Source organism: Pelodiscus sinensis, chromosome 9, assembly GCF_052426305.1.
Source record: "Pelodiscus sinensis isolate ZL-2025 chromosome 9, ASM5242630v1, whole genome shotgun sequence".
Taxonomy (NCBI): Eukaryota; Metazoa; Chordata; order Testudines; family Trionychidae; genus Pelodiscus; species Pelodiscus sinensis.
This window is the reverse complement of record NC_143060.1, coordinates 27495677-27511950: the sequence shown is the minus strand read 5'-3', so window position 1 is coordinate 27511950 and position 16274 is coordinate 27495677. Positions and strand designations below refer to the sequence as shown.

Sequence of the window (16274 nt, the reverse complement as noted above, 5' to 3'; positions counted from 1 at the left end):
TAAAAGTTAAAAACAAGTTTATTAAAAAACACATGAGAAATGCCATACAGAACATTCTGAAATTGGAAATCTTTTAAATGCATTAACACAATATACAAGGATAACAAGCATAAGCAGTTGGTAGCCATTCCTTTTAAAGCTTCCCCCCACCCACTCTGTAATATCACTCTAGCTACTCTTCAGGTTCCCTGTTTGTTTAGGACCACAAGTGAGTGAGCATGATTTACATGATCATACATGTGAACTGTATGAAAAAGAAATAGTAGTTAAAAGTTTGACCATATCTTCAAGGAATGTGTTCCTTTGAAAAACTGAAGTGAGATTTTTTTCCTGTGCTAGGATTCATTTAAAAAAAGGCTAACTAAATTAACCCCAGCTCTTATATAGCCACCTATAGACAATCATTTATATGATGCTGCTAAATTACCCAGAGTAGGTAACCAGTAGATTTCTTCAGGTAAAAGAATGACCACAAATAAGAGTAATATTTTCTTCTTATAAAGAAAAATAAATCTTCCCTTAAAGCACCGTGGCATGTTTTTAAACCTCTGTTATGAAAGTAAGTCTGCAAGGCAATTATATCACCAAAACCATACTGTAACTAAGGGAACCAGCCCTATAACAAGTTATAATACTAGACTCAGTTACTGAGATCTCTCTCTTTTCCCTACTCATGTTTCTATTCACAAAGGACCTTATTCAAGCTCACTGAATTGATGGAAATACTTTTATAGGCATAAATGAGCTATGGATGAGGCTCTAAAAGTTTCCTCAGAATCCTTTAGCTAGGAGCTGGACTTTGTACATTCTCCCTTGTTTATGGAAAGGATAGAAGGTTCAGTGCTTGAACATCTACAAATGTCCTGAGATCTGCATGATCTTGAAATGTGTATGTAAGCCCAGTGCCTTTATTTACACTGTTCTATGGACAGCCTTCCACAAAATGACAGCACAGCTCCTTCTAGAGCCAAGATAGGATGTTTTCCTGCCAATGGTTGGAGCAAAATCCAACCCTAGGGAGTGGATGATAGCGCAAAATTAGTAGAATTCCCCAAGTGGATTTCTGAAGGGAGCATGTCACAGGGGAGCTGCACCTGTACTACTTTCCCCATAGCCTTAAAGCTTCAGTACATTCCCTACAAAAAACTGGAGCAGCTGGGAAAAGGCTCATTATCCTCTGGGGGTCAGAAGCTCTATAAACATTTAGCTAGCATTTGTTTGTGAAATGGAAGCTAGTGTGTGGGACTTCATATCTAAATGGTGGCAGTTAAAGCTTTAGTCTCTTTAAATATCTGTGGGTAATACATGAGCATATTTCTACTATCAGCTCTGATTTCTAATATTAGTGGGTATTATCACAGATAACTTAGAGATAGATGAAAAAGTACTTGGATGAGCAAGTACTTTATTAGAAATATGTGCAGAATTACAAAATGATTACATTTTACATGTAAGCAAAATACTGAATAAACTCTCTGATTAGGAAGATCTAAAATAAGATAGAGTGAGTGGTTTTCTCTGTATGTTTTACTGCAAGAGTCATCTGCGTGTCTTCTATGCAACCACTATCTTCTCATGTAGCTTTACAGTATTTTCACACTCCACCCAGAAAAGAAAATGAATATTCCATGAATTTATATAGATTGCACTTTTACAGCATGAACTTGTCAGTCTTCTGCATTTTCAGTGTCCTGCTGAAACAGTGTTAATACAATCCATTCCTTTATGAAACAGGAAGATTTCTCCTAAGCACTTCTTTTGATGCTGGAGGTATATTGTCTGGGAAATTTACTTCAAATTCTATAATTAAATCACCACGTTGGTCAGGATTTTTGGGAAATGGCAACCCATATCCTATAATTCTCCTCCTCATCCCAGGCTTTACAACCTCATTTATTGTCATAGGTATGGTTCTTCCTTCTATCGTTGGCACGGTGATCGAGCTGCCACATAAAGCCTAAAACAAATAGTTCATATCATTAGAAAAAGAGGCAATCATCCATCCAAAGCTTATGTGTACTGGAATCTGAATTTTTAGATTCAAGGATTAGAGACTATTGATATTGTGACTACATGGAATATTTTGCAAAACTGAAGAGAACTGTCAAAACTGGCAAATAATAAACTTATGTTTCTCCCTTGAAAAGGGGAAACTTGCTTTATTACCAATGTATCTTCAACATCAAAATAGTTTCAGTGCCCTAGAATGATATCTGGAGCAGTCATGAAAGGGTTTACTTCCTGGTGTCCTACCTTATTCATCAATAGATAACATAATACAGCCGCTCCCCGAGTTATGAACAAGTTACGGACCAACACTTGGTCCGTAACTCGAAGTGTTAATCACTCGGATCCCATAGAGAGTTACATGGCAACCGCACTGTTCGTAAGCGTGGATCGCCGTTCGTAACTCGGATCCGCATTTACGACTGCTTTGGTCGTAAGTGCGGATGGTCGTAAGTGGAGGGTAAGTACAAACAGAACAAATACACTCAGTACTCTCATTGTCTTCTACTCAGGAATTTCTACTAAACAAGTAGTATCTCAGCTGTCTAGAAATTCAGAGTCCTTGCTCTGCTGTGCTTAGGTTACACAGACTATACATTTACTTTAAGACTCTTGCAACACTTGTTTCACTAAATTTGCTTTTAAAAATTATTTTAGAGGTAGTATCTAACATTCATTTTTGGGAGGAGTTATTTGTTGAGGTTCCAAAACAGTTTTCAAGTGTGAATTGAATTAAATAGTAGTTTTGGCCAAGGAAAAATCCCCGCAATGTGAAATGTTTCATTTTGACCGTTTCATTTAGAAATGGCACTCTGAATTCAAAATTTAGCGGATGGATGGATGGATGGATGATGGAGGGAGGGAGGGGAGGAAAGAAAGAAAGAAAGAAAGAAAGAAAGAAAGAAAGAAAGAAAGAAAGAAAGAAAGAAAGAAAGAAAGAAAGAAAGAAAGAAAGAAAGAAAGAAAACCGGGGAGGTGGTGTTGGAAAACCATCTGAAATGGTTGACTCAAACATTTTGTTTTGAATTGACCAAAACGTTTTGGTCAATTCAAAATGAAATTTTTGAAAAAAAAATTGGTTTAAATCACATTTTTAATTTTATTTTCCCTCAAATTTTTATTCTATTTTTCCTCCTGGATTTTTTTAATTTAATCTCCCCCCCCCCAAAATTCCTCAATTCTACTATCAGTCTTGATAGTATCCTTTCACATACACATCTGTGATGTTTAAAATAAAGCAAATGCTAACACACACACACACCAAGGATTTACTTTCACTATATCAAGATATAATTTCTTGGCAAAAAAAAAACCAAGAACAAAAAAGCACTTTGCTTTTTTTTTTTAAAACAGAAATTCTCACTACTTTCCTATTTTATTTAAGTACTTACACATTTTCATAGGACTTCTGCAAGAATTGCTTTTGTTTTCCAACTATACCATGTACTTAATCTGTGCTGACAAAACTCAGTGTTATCTGGATGCAGTGGCAGAATTATTGTATTTTTAAAGAAACCACATTACCCATTCTGTCATTACATACTAATTTTCCTCTTGTATTAGGTGGTTTATTTAATGAAAAAATAATTAACAAGGGTTTTATTCCTTTTTTAAAATTGTAGAATATAGGCAGACTTTCTTTACGTGTCCTCTGCACATCACTTGAGATTAATTTATTTTAACTATTCTTTAATACTACATTTAAAAAATAAAGATCTGAATAATTGTGTGGAGTATCAATTCCTTTAACTGTCTTCAAACACCAAAGAAAAAAAATACTGCAATCCCTTATTTTTGCTTCTGAAAACAAAACTGCTTTGGTCTTTGAAGTACATTTAAAATAATGTTATGAATACATTTTTATCATCACATATAACTTCCATTATCCCTGTTCGCAATTTATCCTCATGAAATCCATCTCTATGTATCCTAAAAGCACACTGAAATGTGTGACATGAGACATTTTGCATGTTCACAACATTAAACTTACCATAAAGTTGCAAGTATAGTGCGCACTTTTTTTACACCCCCTTTTTTTTTTTAAATGTCAAAGTCACGGTGCGCATTATCCATAGGAGGTTTTTTTTTAAAAATATTTTAAACTCACCCTCGGCAGGCACCAGCTGGGCGGGGGGTGGCCAGGCATGGGCTGGATTGGGGGGCCGGCAAGCACGAGATCGGTGTGCGGACAGCTGGGCGGGGGAAGCTCTCCCGCCCCCCCGGGCAGGTGCCAACTCAGCGTGCGTGAGCTCGGCTGGGCAAGGGGACCCTGTGGCAGGCATGAGCTCAGTGCATGCAAGCTCAGCTGGGCGGGGGACCCCATAGCAGGCGTGAGCTCAGCTGGTCAGGGGCCCGGCGGCAAGCACGAGCCCCTTCCTTCCTATGCATACCTTAAAATCTCGACTATAATGGGGGTGCACATTACAGATACGAGTTTATTTTATTCAAGGATTTTGACCTTTCAAAGACAGATGCGCATTATACATAGGTGTGCATTATACTCGAGATTTTATGGTAATTGGTGAGCTGTGAAAATATTCTAGATGAGTTCTGCACCAGAAATGATAAGGATGGTATATCATAGAAGGCGTCCATTACAAAGGATGCATTCATTATTACTCCAACACAATGTTCATTTACATACAGAAAGCTATTGTAATTAGTGTTAAAAAAAAATTGCAAATATACTCTACTTTCCTTTCCCTGAGATCATCCTGTATGTTACCATAGACAAAACTTAGGCTATGATGCAGAACCCAATAAAAAGCAATGACTCTGGAACAGATACCTATGCACTATATTCAATTTGATTAAACTGTATTCGAGAACAGGAATACTGAACTATGATAACTACTACAGATTTGTTTTCAGCAGGGTACCCACAATACCATAAGACAATTTGTTTTTATATTTCAGTTATACCATCGACTAATGAGAAACTTACCTCCCGCAAACTGATTTTAACAGGATAGATAATATTTGAACCATCTCTCTTGAAGAGAGAGTGACTTTTGTCTTTAATGACAAAAACAATATCAGCTGGGATAGTGTTGTGTGTTTCATCACCTTCTTTTGGGAAAGTTATTTTGGTGCCTTCTTTCCACCCTCTCTTGATCTCAATAGTGAGGATTTTGTCCTCGGTTCGGATACTTCTACCATCTGGGTTCAGCCTTTTTCGGGAAATTCTCATTCTTTTGGTGCAGCCATGATAGATCTCTTCCAATGATACTTTAAGTTCATGGATAATTGGGGGATCTTGTTTACGACGAAGCTGGCTACCAACTGTATTCCTCTCTCTTGGAAATCCATTCATGCTAAAACTAGTGAAGGATCCAAAAGGATCTCCATCCACTTCCATGTCTTCAGTGTCTCTACTTCCAGGCATTCTTCTTCCAAAGAAGATCTCAAAAGGATTTGTGCCACCAAAAAATGCTGCAAACGTGGCATGTGGGTCACCATGGAAAGAGTATCGAAAGGTGCCACCCTGTCCATCAGGTCCGCCCGCTCCTCCTTTCAACCCTAATTGGGGGGACACAGAAAAGGTCAGGAAAGTCCATACTAGTTTTCAATTCTAGCTCTTATTAGCAACATGAAGAGTAAAATACAGTTTTGAGCCATGAACAAATACTGAAAAGACTTTGAGTAGCTTAACAATTGCACAAAGATAGAACAGTTGGCAGATATTTGAAGGGCTCCTCTTTAAAGAGACCTCCCACTACTTGTCAGTGGACTGTAGAGTAGCAACTAATCATCATGCAACCTGGAGCAAAGTAATGAAACCTGAAGCAGTGTAATTTTTTTTCCACTAAGGATCTGCTCAATGGGACTAGGGTAAGCCCTTCGAAGCCACTATAAGTATGGAATATTATATGTTAAGCTTCTGATATGTTCCCGAGATCAATGGATTGAACAAGGTTTAAGTCAGACAGAGCGAGTCAAATTCCGTGCTATTTTAGGAAATTATCATAAATCAACAGTCATCCTTAGAGCACATTAGTATGAATGGATAAAACATGTTCTCTTCCATTGTTTTGGAAACAGGACTTCACCATGTCTGAGACAATGGAAAGACTGTTTTGCTTGGTTTCTTGGGGGGGGGGGAGGAGGGGCAGGGAAGGGAAGGGAAGCATATAATCTGGGAGTGGAGATGAAGAAAAAGTTTAAAGGACTGCAGCACACCAGAAAAGTGGGACACTTTTCTGTTTATTAAAAACTATTTTCCATCATAGAAACACTGCATTAAAAATGTCCCCAAAAACTGTGTTACATTTGTACTGTGTGGCAAAGTTAATATGTAGAAACCTTGACTTTCAAAATTTGATGTATTTGGGTACTTGGTTCCTCAACTTTAATGCTGCATTAACCAGCTTTTTCAACAGTAAAAGAAAAATAGCTAAAAGGCAAGCTCCTTTATTAGTTATACATTTCCATTTGGGTTTATCACATACTCTAGACTAGTAGTTCTTAACCTTTCCAGACTACAACCACATGTTGCAAACAGAAAAAAATCTGATCCCCAGTTTGAGAACCCATGCTCTAGGTACATGATAAGAATTAGAGAGATTTTAAGAGATAAAGATTTGCTATCTCTAACCACTAATCTCATGCTAGGACTCTTTCAGTAAAAATTCACACTTGACACTTCTCTTCAAAGGCCATCCAAGTTTTTACTCCCTCACAAAAAAAAAAAACCACGCACACACACAGCCACACATCATCCTCTGTAGGAGCTCTTGAGATCTTCCTTCTACTTCCACCAGGTGGTAGTTTCTCATACTCTGCTTACATTCACCAAAATCCCTAGCAGCAACCCAGTTACCTACCTCTACTCTGACTCCAGACAATATTCCTCTCAACAACCACCAGTCTCCCCTTCCTAGAAGGTTCCTTCTTCTTACCTTGACCCCCGAATTTCTCCTCAGACCTTCCTTAAGAGGTTTTAAGGCCAAAGAAAGCCTTCAGTTCTAAATACTGTTAAAATGTTTCAACACTTAATCCTACAAGGCAACTTAGTGGTTAAGGTTGCACGACAAGCAACCACTTTTCTTCTCAGGCCCTTAAGCAGTTATGGATTCAATCTTATGCTACAGCAGTACACTATGCATCCTACTTTCTATTCCATGTTAGGGATGTAATAATGTAGTCAATTAACCAATAAGCAAGAGTGGATATACATGCATTTCTCCCCTCACCCCCACCAGTAAATTTTTTGGCAGGCAGGCCAGCAGCCCAGCTCAATGTTGGCTCATGCTGGGTCCAGAACCTACCCCCACTGTGGCTCTGAATGTAAAGTATATTAGGGGCCAAGTGGGCAGGCAGGCCAGCTGAGTTCCGGCTCGCGCTGAGTCTGGGAGCTCAGCCTGCCCATCTCTGGACAGGGGCTGCTGCCACCCCACACTGTTGCCTCTGTATCAGAGGCAGCAGCGCTCGGTGACAGGCAGCTAGCCTGTGAGGGGTGCTGGTTTTTAAACCGGCTTCCCTCATGGACCAGCTCCCACCTGGTGCAGAGTGGCAGGGGTCTCCTCGAGAGTGGGGCCAGAGTGCACTGGCCACACCCTGGTGACTATAGAATAGCCGAGTAACCAATAAAAATTAATGAGGTTAATCGACTATTCAATTAACCGATTTTTAACATCCCTTTTCCATGTCAGAGATGGATTTTTCTTTTTTAAAAAAGCTGAATTCAAAGTATTCATAAAAGACAAATTTTGATGCTAGCTTCTCAGCTGCAGATGATTAGCATTTAGTGCAGTTTAAATGGAGTAGTGAGACACAAATAAGCCAATTTCTTGACATGTCTTTGGGAGACCACAGTGTATTAGGTATATGAATGCTTTATGGGCCGGGGACTGAATGCACTCTAAAGTGGGGAGGGTTACCACAGTTCTTCCAGGAAACAAAAACTGTAGGTGATGATTAAGACAATCACTCAGGTTATGAACACCTCCAGAGAAGTACCACCTTCTGCTGAGGCTCATGTGGTCTGGTTCAAACTAGATTCTTCAGAGACTAAGAGACAAAGAAAAGACTCTTGGATAAATAACCTCAGCTGAAACTGATGCAGGGTCATTGTTCTGGTTCCTACTGCAAAGACTGATAGAATCTTGTAACAAGAGAAGAACACACACAATTGTGGAGTTTGAAGGACTAATGCCTAGAAAAGCCCTGTGCTGGAACTGGTATGATTGGTATGATTTTTAGCACGTGTATAGGTTTTTATGTTTTCTCTAATGCTTCTACCTTAAGAATAATTGTGCTTGCCTGGAGAAAGCTGTGGGGTAACTTGTACCTGCAGGCCAAACACTGGTCACAGCCTTTGGAGAAAAAGCAAAGCACAGGCTTCGGCCTTCTAGGTAGATTGACTTGCTGGGAGTATCAGCATAGATATGGGAGAGGTACAACTCGCACTTCCTTCTGATTGAGGCCTGGGTCGTTGCCCAGTAGACATGATAGCTGAGAGTGAAATCTTTAAGGACCAAGAAAGTACAAGTTACCCTAAAACTATGACAAAGTGCAAAAGTGGCCTTTGAATCCTCTTGATCCTGGGCCCATGTCAGATTCCTGGCACAACATAGACCAGGCTCAAAGGATGTTAGAGTGTTAGCAGGAGATCAATATGATAGCCAAGTATCAGCTGGTTATAAGGGAACTCAGTTACTCCTGCTATACTGGCATTAGGGAAAACGCTAACATAGGAGTCCTCCAGCCATAATGGGGTGATCCTCCCATGTAATGTTGGCTTTAGGGGCACTTTCTACCAATGGCACAATACACAATATGACCTAGAACACAGACCTTATCATTTACTATTTCCAGATTCAAAAATCCTGAATTGATCTACAAGAATGTATTGCTTTTCTTTCTCTAAAAAAGATTCTAGACAAGTGTCCAGCTTTAACAAAATCATTTAATCCAGACATGAGGAATGGATTTTTCATATTAGTTTAATTCCATGATGACTGAACTGATTTTACTCAAAATTAAAAGAGCCAAACAAATAAAAATCACATTTGGATTAAAGCAAACATAAAGGCTACGTCTACACTGGCCCCTTTTCCGAAAGGGGCATGCTAATTTTAAACTTCGGAATAGGGAAATCCGCGGGGGATTTAAATATCCCCCGCAGGGTTTAAATAAAAATGTCCGCCGCTTTTTTCCGGCTTGTAGAAAAGCCGGAAAAGAGCGTCTACACTGGCCCCAATCCTCCGGAAAAAAGCCCTTTTCCGGAGGATCTCTTATTCCTACTTCAAAGGGAGTGCGAGTTGTACCTCTCCCATAAGAGATCCTCTGGAAAAGGGCTTTTTTCCGGAGGATCGGGGCCAGTGTAGACGCTCTTTTCTGGCTTTTCTACAAGCCGGAAAAAAGCGGCGGACATTTTTATTTAAATGCCGCGGGGGATATTTAAATCCCCCGCGGATTTCCCTATTACGACCTTTAAAATTAGCATGCCCCTTTCGGAAAAGGGGCCAGTGTAGACGTAGCCAAAAAGTTTAAGCCTTAAGGCAATATTTTGATAAAGTTCTGAACAACTGCAAAGGGGGCATTAGAACGGAAATGGCATTTCAATCTTAACTCTAGTTTTGCTATGACAAATGCTATACTATACATTTTTCAAGTTTCTTTTTTAAAATGAAGTACTGTAAAATAGTAATGTCAAACAAATGCATGACAAACTGTCATGTGATTAGTGGAATGATACTTCCTAGAATAGATACTGAATAGTTTTTGCTGAAAGCACATCAGGTTCCATGGTTGTAAAACAATGTCAGAGCTTTATAACTACTGACTACATTCTGGACGACAATGACAGCATTGAAGCAGCCACTCAGGCGTCAAGGGATATTTCCACTCATAGTTGCAGGAACTTGTCAATACTTTTGTAATATTATGCTTAAAATAAATGGAAGTACATACTTTGGAGCCTTTGCTTCAGGTATGCAATGCCACACTGCCAAAGGCTGCACTGTTTATATGCTTTGCCTTGGGCTCTTAGGAGAATCTGACTAAATGATATTTTTAGGAGGGGTCTAGGAGGTGCTATGCCTTTGGAATAGAATGAAAATTAATCTACAGTTTAGGTAATAAAGTGCTTGCATATGAGAAACAACAAGTATTAGGGCAAAAAGCATTAGGGCAAAAAGTAACGCTAAAGATTTGTATAGCTATTTAGGCATTACTGCACTTAGCATTGCAATACCTAATTAACTGAGGAACCCAACGCTCATTTCCAAGAGGGATTTGGGCATTTAGGAGCCTAAATCTCATTGACAAAGTGTCTAAGCTCCCTTTGAAATGGAGAATTTTGGGATTACAATGCTGACTGCAGCAATGACTGAATACCTTTAAAAATCTAGACCTATTACCAAGGAAGAAGCATGAGCTCTTAGTTCCCAAAAAACAAAATCAGGTCTGATATTCAGAGACTCAGGAATAATATAAGGAAAAAAAGACTTGTGGTTCCAAAATTCTCTCGCTTCAGAAAGGAACAAGAGACCATGGAATTTGCCTCAGTTACAGATGTAAAAGGTTGCAAAGAAGCAATGAAGGGCCAGGTATCTCATGTAGCTCTTTACTTCTCATTTAGTGCTATTAAGTCAATGAGACTATTCATTGACTAGTGTACAACTCAGCTCAAGTGAAATTATCAAAATCTGGCCACAAATGAATGCCAATGTTTAAATCAGGGATGGGAACCTAAAGCCCGGGGGGTGGATTGTGGTCCCTGGCCTGCAAGGCTTAGGGCTTCCCCCAGCATTGAGGAGCCCGTGCTGGCACTCTAGCCGCCTCCCTCCTCCCCCGGCAATCCCCAGCCCTGACTGATTTTTCTGACAGTCAGCAGCCCCTGACCCACAAAAGGTTCCCCACCCCTGGATTAAATGAACCTATCTAGTTTCTGTGGGCAGTGCTTAACTAGTTTAGAGTCTCAAATAGATATAAAAAGTAACTGTTGAATCCTAGAAATGCCAGAGGAACCATTGCAATTGATGATTAAAAAGGAAAAAAGCTTCCTGTTTCAATGACCATTTTAGGCTAAATGTAACATTTCTGGGGCCTCATTTCTTTGGCACATTATTACTGTTTACATTCAAACTAAAAAACTGTTCGGGTATTTCATGACATCAGCCAAATTCTTTCCTCTGGGCAAGAAGCGAAGGCCAACTAAGGACTGGACACCTGGACTACTGCTCTGTAGAGGGATTGTCCTGTCTTGTTTTGTACAAGCAGACTATCCTTTATGAAAAGTTTTAGAAAAAGAGAAACATTATTCAAAAAGGTACTCTGTCTCTAAGTAACATTTTGATAGCAGTCTCAAGAAGCATGGGGGCAAAAATAAACAAAGTGCATTCATCTATTTATGGATCAAATTTAATTTAAAAAGTTCTATTAGATGGATTTGGGATCTTTTAAAGAAAATTGAACTAAGCATAGTACTAAAAACTACACTATATACATGATTACATATTTTTGCTAACATATTGTAGTTATAGAAACTTGTATTGGTCGCTCTCAGAAAAATCACATTGTCCAAATCAGTACATGCCATGGATAAGCACAAACTTTCTTCCTGTCTTGTGGCATTCAACACAACTATGTGTCTATTTTAAGAGTATGGTTTAAACACGGAGTAAGAGAAATACTTACCTTCTTCCCCAAATTGATCATAAATGTCTCTCTTTTTAGGATCACTTAGCACTTCATAAGCTTCTGCAACCTCTTTGAATTTTTCTTCTGCGTGTGGGGATTTGTTCTTATCTGGATGCCATTTAAGGGCTTGTTTTCTATAAGCCTTTTTTATTTCTTCTTCAGAAGCTCCTTTTTCAATTCCCAGAATTGAATAATAATCTTTTCCCATTCCGAGTGCTGTAAGAGGAATTTAGGTTTCCCTTAGTATGAAGTAGCCAATGTCCAGTGTCTGAGTAATGTAGTGATGCTGGAGGGGAAAAATAGCACAAATCAGCAAAGCTGTTGGTGCTCTGAGCAGTGGATAGACTGCTTACCCTTATTTGATTCCCTCCCTTGTTGTTCATTTATAGATAATGATACACACTGGTAGAGAGACAGCCCTCTCCAGAGCCCTCCCATTTATACGTGTCTCCGCTCTTTCTAGAACAGCAAATGCTACAGAACGTCACTTCCCAGACTGCTCACAGCCAAAACATTCTCTGCACAGCTGTTTCCTCTGCCTTCCAATTAACTGTTCAATTTCCATTCTTCTGAGTGATCAATAACTCTGTAACTCTAAGTCATTTATCTGAATTTATGCATGAAAAACCTAGCTAGCTGTCTCTTATAAAACTGCCTATGGAAAATGAGTTGGGAATTTCAATTCCTTATGTTGTGCATTGTAATCTATGTAGGTTCTTAAACCATGTAAGAATGCACAGCTGTTCAAGTGACAAACCACCAGCATAAACTGACACCTTTTGTGTGGGAACTAAAAGGGTATTTCAAATTCACGATAGATAAAATATGAAAGTTTACTATAGTCGGATTTCATTTCATTACAAATGCAAATTAATCAATCCCAGGATTCCAGACCGAGTCAATATAACCAAAAGCTACTTTGTCATACTTTATTGTGCTTACAACCTAACTGGCAACAATTTGATACTTTACTGGTTTAAAACATTAATGCAGGAATTGGCCACATTCCTTTCCATATATTATATTGTACAACATTAGCTGATACAAGTCTAAATACAATAATTAACAGACTTCTGAGAAGTAAACAAGTTAAAACTGTGATAGAGACCCAATCAATCAGTTCATATGATGATTTACATAATACAGTTATACTCACATTCAAGCTCTGGAGCCATGAGTGACTCTAACAAGTCTCCTGTGGCTCTTTGCTGCACAAGATATTACAGGATATTAATTAGTTAAATCACACAGTGTTTTAACTAATCTAAAGTTAAGGATACTTCTACTTTGTTGTTAACTAACTGGAACTGATACAATAATAGTTGGCCAGTAGTTTTTGCTCTGAGAATTTATACATTATCTTTATTACACACACAGGATGTGAAAGTGTAAGTGTACACGGTTAATCAATGGGCTTAGGCTCATTGGTTAGCCTTCATGGTTACACACACAGGCTCTCGGCTTAAAAGCCGCCTCCCAGCACACACTGATTCTTGGGGAGCCACTTGCTCCCTTGCTCTCCATATAATCACTGAAAATTTCAACGGTTACATGTTTACTCAATTAAATGTATTTTAACTTCCCTAGTACACATTAAATAACTCCCACTATGCCATTTAAATATGAATATATAGTACTATAGTAAATTAAACAATACAGTCAACAACTGTAGCTTTTTTTGGGTATTACTAATTATGTCAGTAATATTCAGATCTCAGTGTATCAAGTTATAGCCTAGAGGCCAGCATATTCAGATCTCATTTGGCTCTTAGCTGGGTATTAGGTCAAGAAGTTGTAACCATGTTGTCAAGTAAGTCTATAGATTTAAGAGTCAGTACTATAATTTTATGAAGAATATATTTAATAGTTGTTCTAGTGAAAGGAAAGGTCAGCTTTACTCATAGCTAAAATTCACATATGAAGGATAAAGACCTTTCTATACATTGTGTTTATGAATTGTTCCCCTTTCTACTTTATTACCTTCAGATGCCCCGTCCCTCTACTACAAATGTCATTACTGGACTGCTTTGTAGGGCCCTCAACAATACTTGTGGGGAACTTTCACACACGAATGCTTAACTTCAATATGGTAGCCATCAAAGGCTCAACTGGTGTAGGTCGAAACCTGCATTCTCCTTCACAGATCTTCTCAGACCTATCATTTCTGGCCAGAAAAAATGAAATATTTTTCTCCATGGGAAATAATTTTTCTGTGGTGCAACCAAAAACATTAACAGCATGGAAAACTCTCCGTTCCCTCACCTTTACAGTTTTTCAATGTTTACCATTAGAAAATAGAAAGAAAAGATAAATATTCCTCCCTGTCGCAGAGTTTTCAACATTATTTTTTCCAAATGAGGAAAGTCAAAGTATGACTGTGTGTTACTTTCTCTCATTGGTTTTGCTGCATCTCCACCCTGCCTTGGTTTTTTCCCTGTGAGGAAAAACCCCCAAAACCCTGAAGTGGCATGCAATTTCTCACACTTTTCAGGGTAGGGGCAGCAGGGAAATTTAAAAAAATTAGAATTGAAACATCTCATGGAGAAGTAAAAGAAATTATAACTGTTTTTAACATAAGAAATCATTTGATAAAACTCCATTTTTTACAAAGCTTTAATAAAAAAGTTTTGACCAACTCTGTTATGAACCTGGTCTAAGAACATCTGAGGACACTGCGAAACAAAACCACCAACCTCTTTGTCCCCCAGGACTAGCTTGCATCACTTGTACCAGCAACAGTTAATTGATCAGTCACAATGTTCAATTCCATCCACCCAGTTTATTGCCATCATCAGTCATCCTCTTTGCTGTATGAGAAGGAACTGCCATCAACCTCCTGAAGGAGAGAAAACTACTTATGGTCCATCCCTGTTTCCCCACCATGATCTTCTCCAAGTGCAACTTTCCAGACAATATCAGGCCTTAAAAAGAGTTCTTTTTTATTAGTGTTATGTCTGGTTAGTTCCAGGATCCTTCAGTGGGAGAGAGTGGTTACATTTCATTGTATTTTACTTCCACCATTTATATAGTGCCTGTGATGCAGAGCATGGCTTACTCATTTTTGTTTAAAATTAATAAAGATACTTGCCCTCCCTCATTGTTTGCAGTCATCTTTAGAAACGTTCTAGGATTTTAAGCCAACAAAAAAAAAAAATCTTACCAAATAGATGCTAAGCTGAATATAAAATCTTAAAACATTTTGTAATATTGTACTGCTGAGATCTCAAAAAGCACTGTACTGCAAGTAGTATAAACTTTAATGCAGAATGTTTGTCATTGGTGCAGAATAGTATTTTCCTTTATTGCAAGGTAGAGTTGATTTTTCTGCATATAGATTTCCATGGACAGTACATTAGGTAGTATTTTTATTACATCCAGTAATATGTTACAATGGTTTTGTTAGGTTCTGAGAGTGACTGTTTTCCATTATTCTAATTCCTAACTAAGTTAACAAACATTGGTCTAGAAAACATTGAACAAATGGGATGTGAAGTCCTAGGGATGGGCGTTCCACGACCACCACCCCCAAAAGAAGACGACGGATGGTGGTGGTTGGGGACTTTCTCCTAACAGGGACTGAGTCATCCATCTGCCAGGCAGACCTGCAATCTCAAGAAGTGTACTGCTTATCAGGAGCTCACATTCAGGATATGACATGACAGAGAGTCTTCCAAAAGTGATTAAACCTTCGGATTGCTACTCCTTCCTGCTTCTTCATATAGGAACTAACGATACGGCCAAGAATGACCTTGAGCAGGTCACAGCAGATTATGTAGCGCTGGGAAGGAGGATCAAAGAATTTGAAGTGCAAGTGGTGTTTTTGTCCATCCTTCCGGTTGAAGGAAAAGGTCCAGGTAGAGATCGTTGAATCGAAGTAAATGCGTGGTTGCGCAGGTGGTGTTGAGAGGGGGCCTTGGTTTCTTCGACCATGGGACTCTGTTCCAGGCAAAAGAATTGATAGGAAGAGATGGGATCCATCTAACCAAGAGAGGAAAGAGCATCTGTGCGGGCAGGCTTGCAAACCTAGTGAGGAGGGCTTTAAACTAGGTTTGTTGGGGATGGTGAACAAAGCCCTGAGGTAAGTGAGGAAGTCGGACACTGGGAAGAATCACAAGGAGGAACAAGCAACAAAGGAGGACCCCTGATTTGGATGAGGATGGTAGAGTGATCAACTGGTTATCCAAGTTGTTTGTACACAAATGCGAGAAGCCTGGGAAACAAACAACAAGAATTAGAAGCCCTGGTCCAGTCAAAGAACTATGATTTGATTGGAATAACGGAGACTTGGTGGGATGACTTGCATAACTGGAGCGCTGTCATGGAAGGTTATAAACTGTTCAGGAAGAACAGGCGGGGGAGAAAAAAAAGGAGGAGTTGCATTGTATGTAAGAGAGCAGTCTGATTGCTTGGAGCTCCAGTATTTAGAGGGAGAAAAGACTGTTGAGAGTCTATGGGTTAAGTTTAGAGGTGGAAGCAACTGGGTGATGTTATGGTTGGGGTCTGCTATAGACCACCGGATCAGATGGATGAGGTAGACGAGGCTTACTTTGGACAACTAAAAGAAGCTTCCAGATCGCAGGCCCTGGTTCTCATGGGCAACTAATCGCCCTGATATCTGTTGG

General features: G+C 39.1%; 1 protein-coding gene across 4 annotated transcripts in view; it reads right to left on the bottom strand.

The window, feature by feature from the left end:
- The window catches only part of DNAJB4 (DnaJ heat shock protein family (Hsp40) member B4), a 41940-nt gene continuing 25666 nt past the window's right edge, over positions 1-16274 (bottom strand). The window contains exons 1-4 of one of the 4 annotated variants that reach the window (XM_014576778.4): positions 12809-12840; positions 11650-11938; positions 4952-5526; positions 1-1957 (exon numbers count right to left, since the gene is read on the bottom strand). In XM_014576778.4, coding sequence (XP_014432264.1) covers positions 1724-1957; positions 4952-5526; positions 11650-11860 — 1020 coding nt within the window. In that variant the 5' untranslated portion in view covers positions 11861-11938; positions 12809-12840 and the 3' untranslated portion in view covers positions 1-1723. Of the gene's footprint in view, positions 1958-4951; positions 5527-11649; positions 11939-12808; positions 12841-16274 lie in introns of those variants that run through there. The other 3 variants (XM_006129591.5, XM_006129592.5, XM_025187993.3) reach the window with 3 other exon arrangements.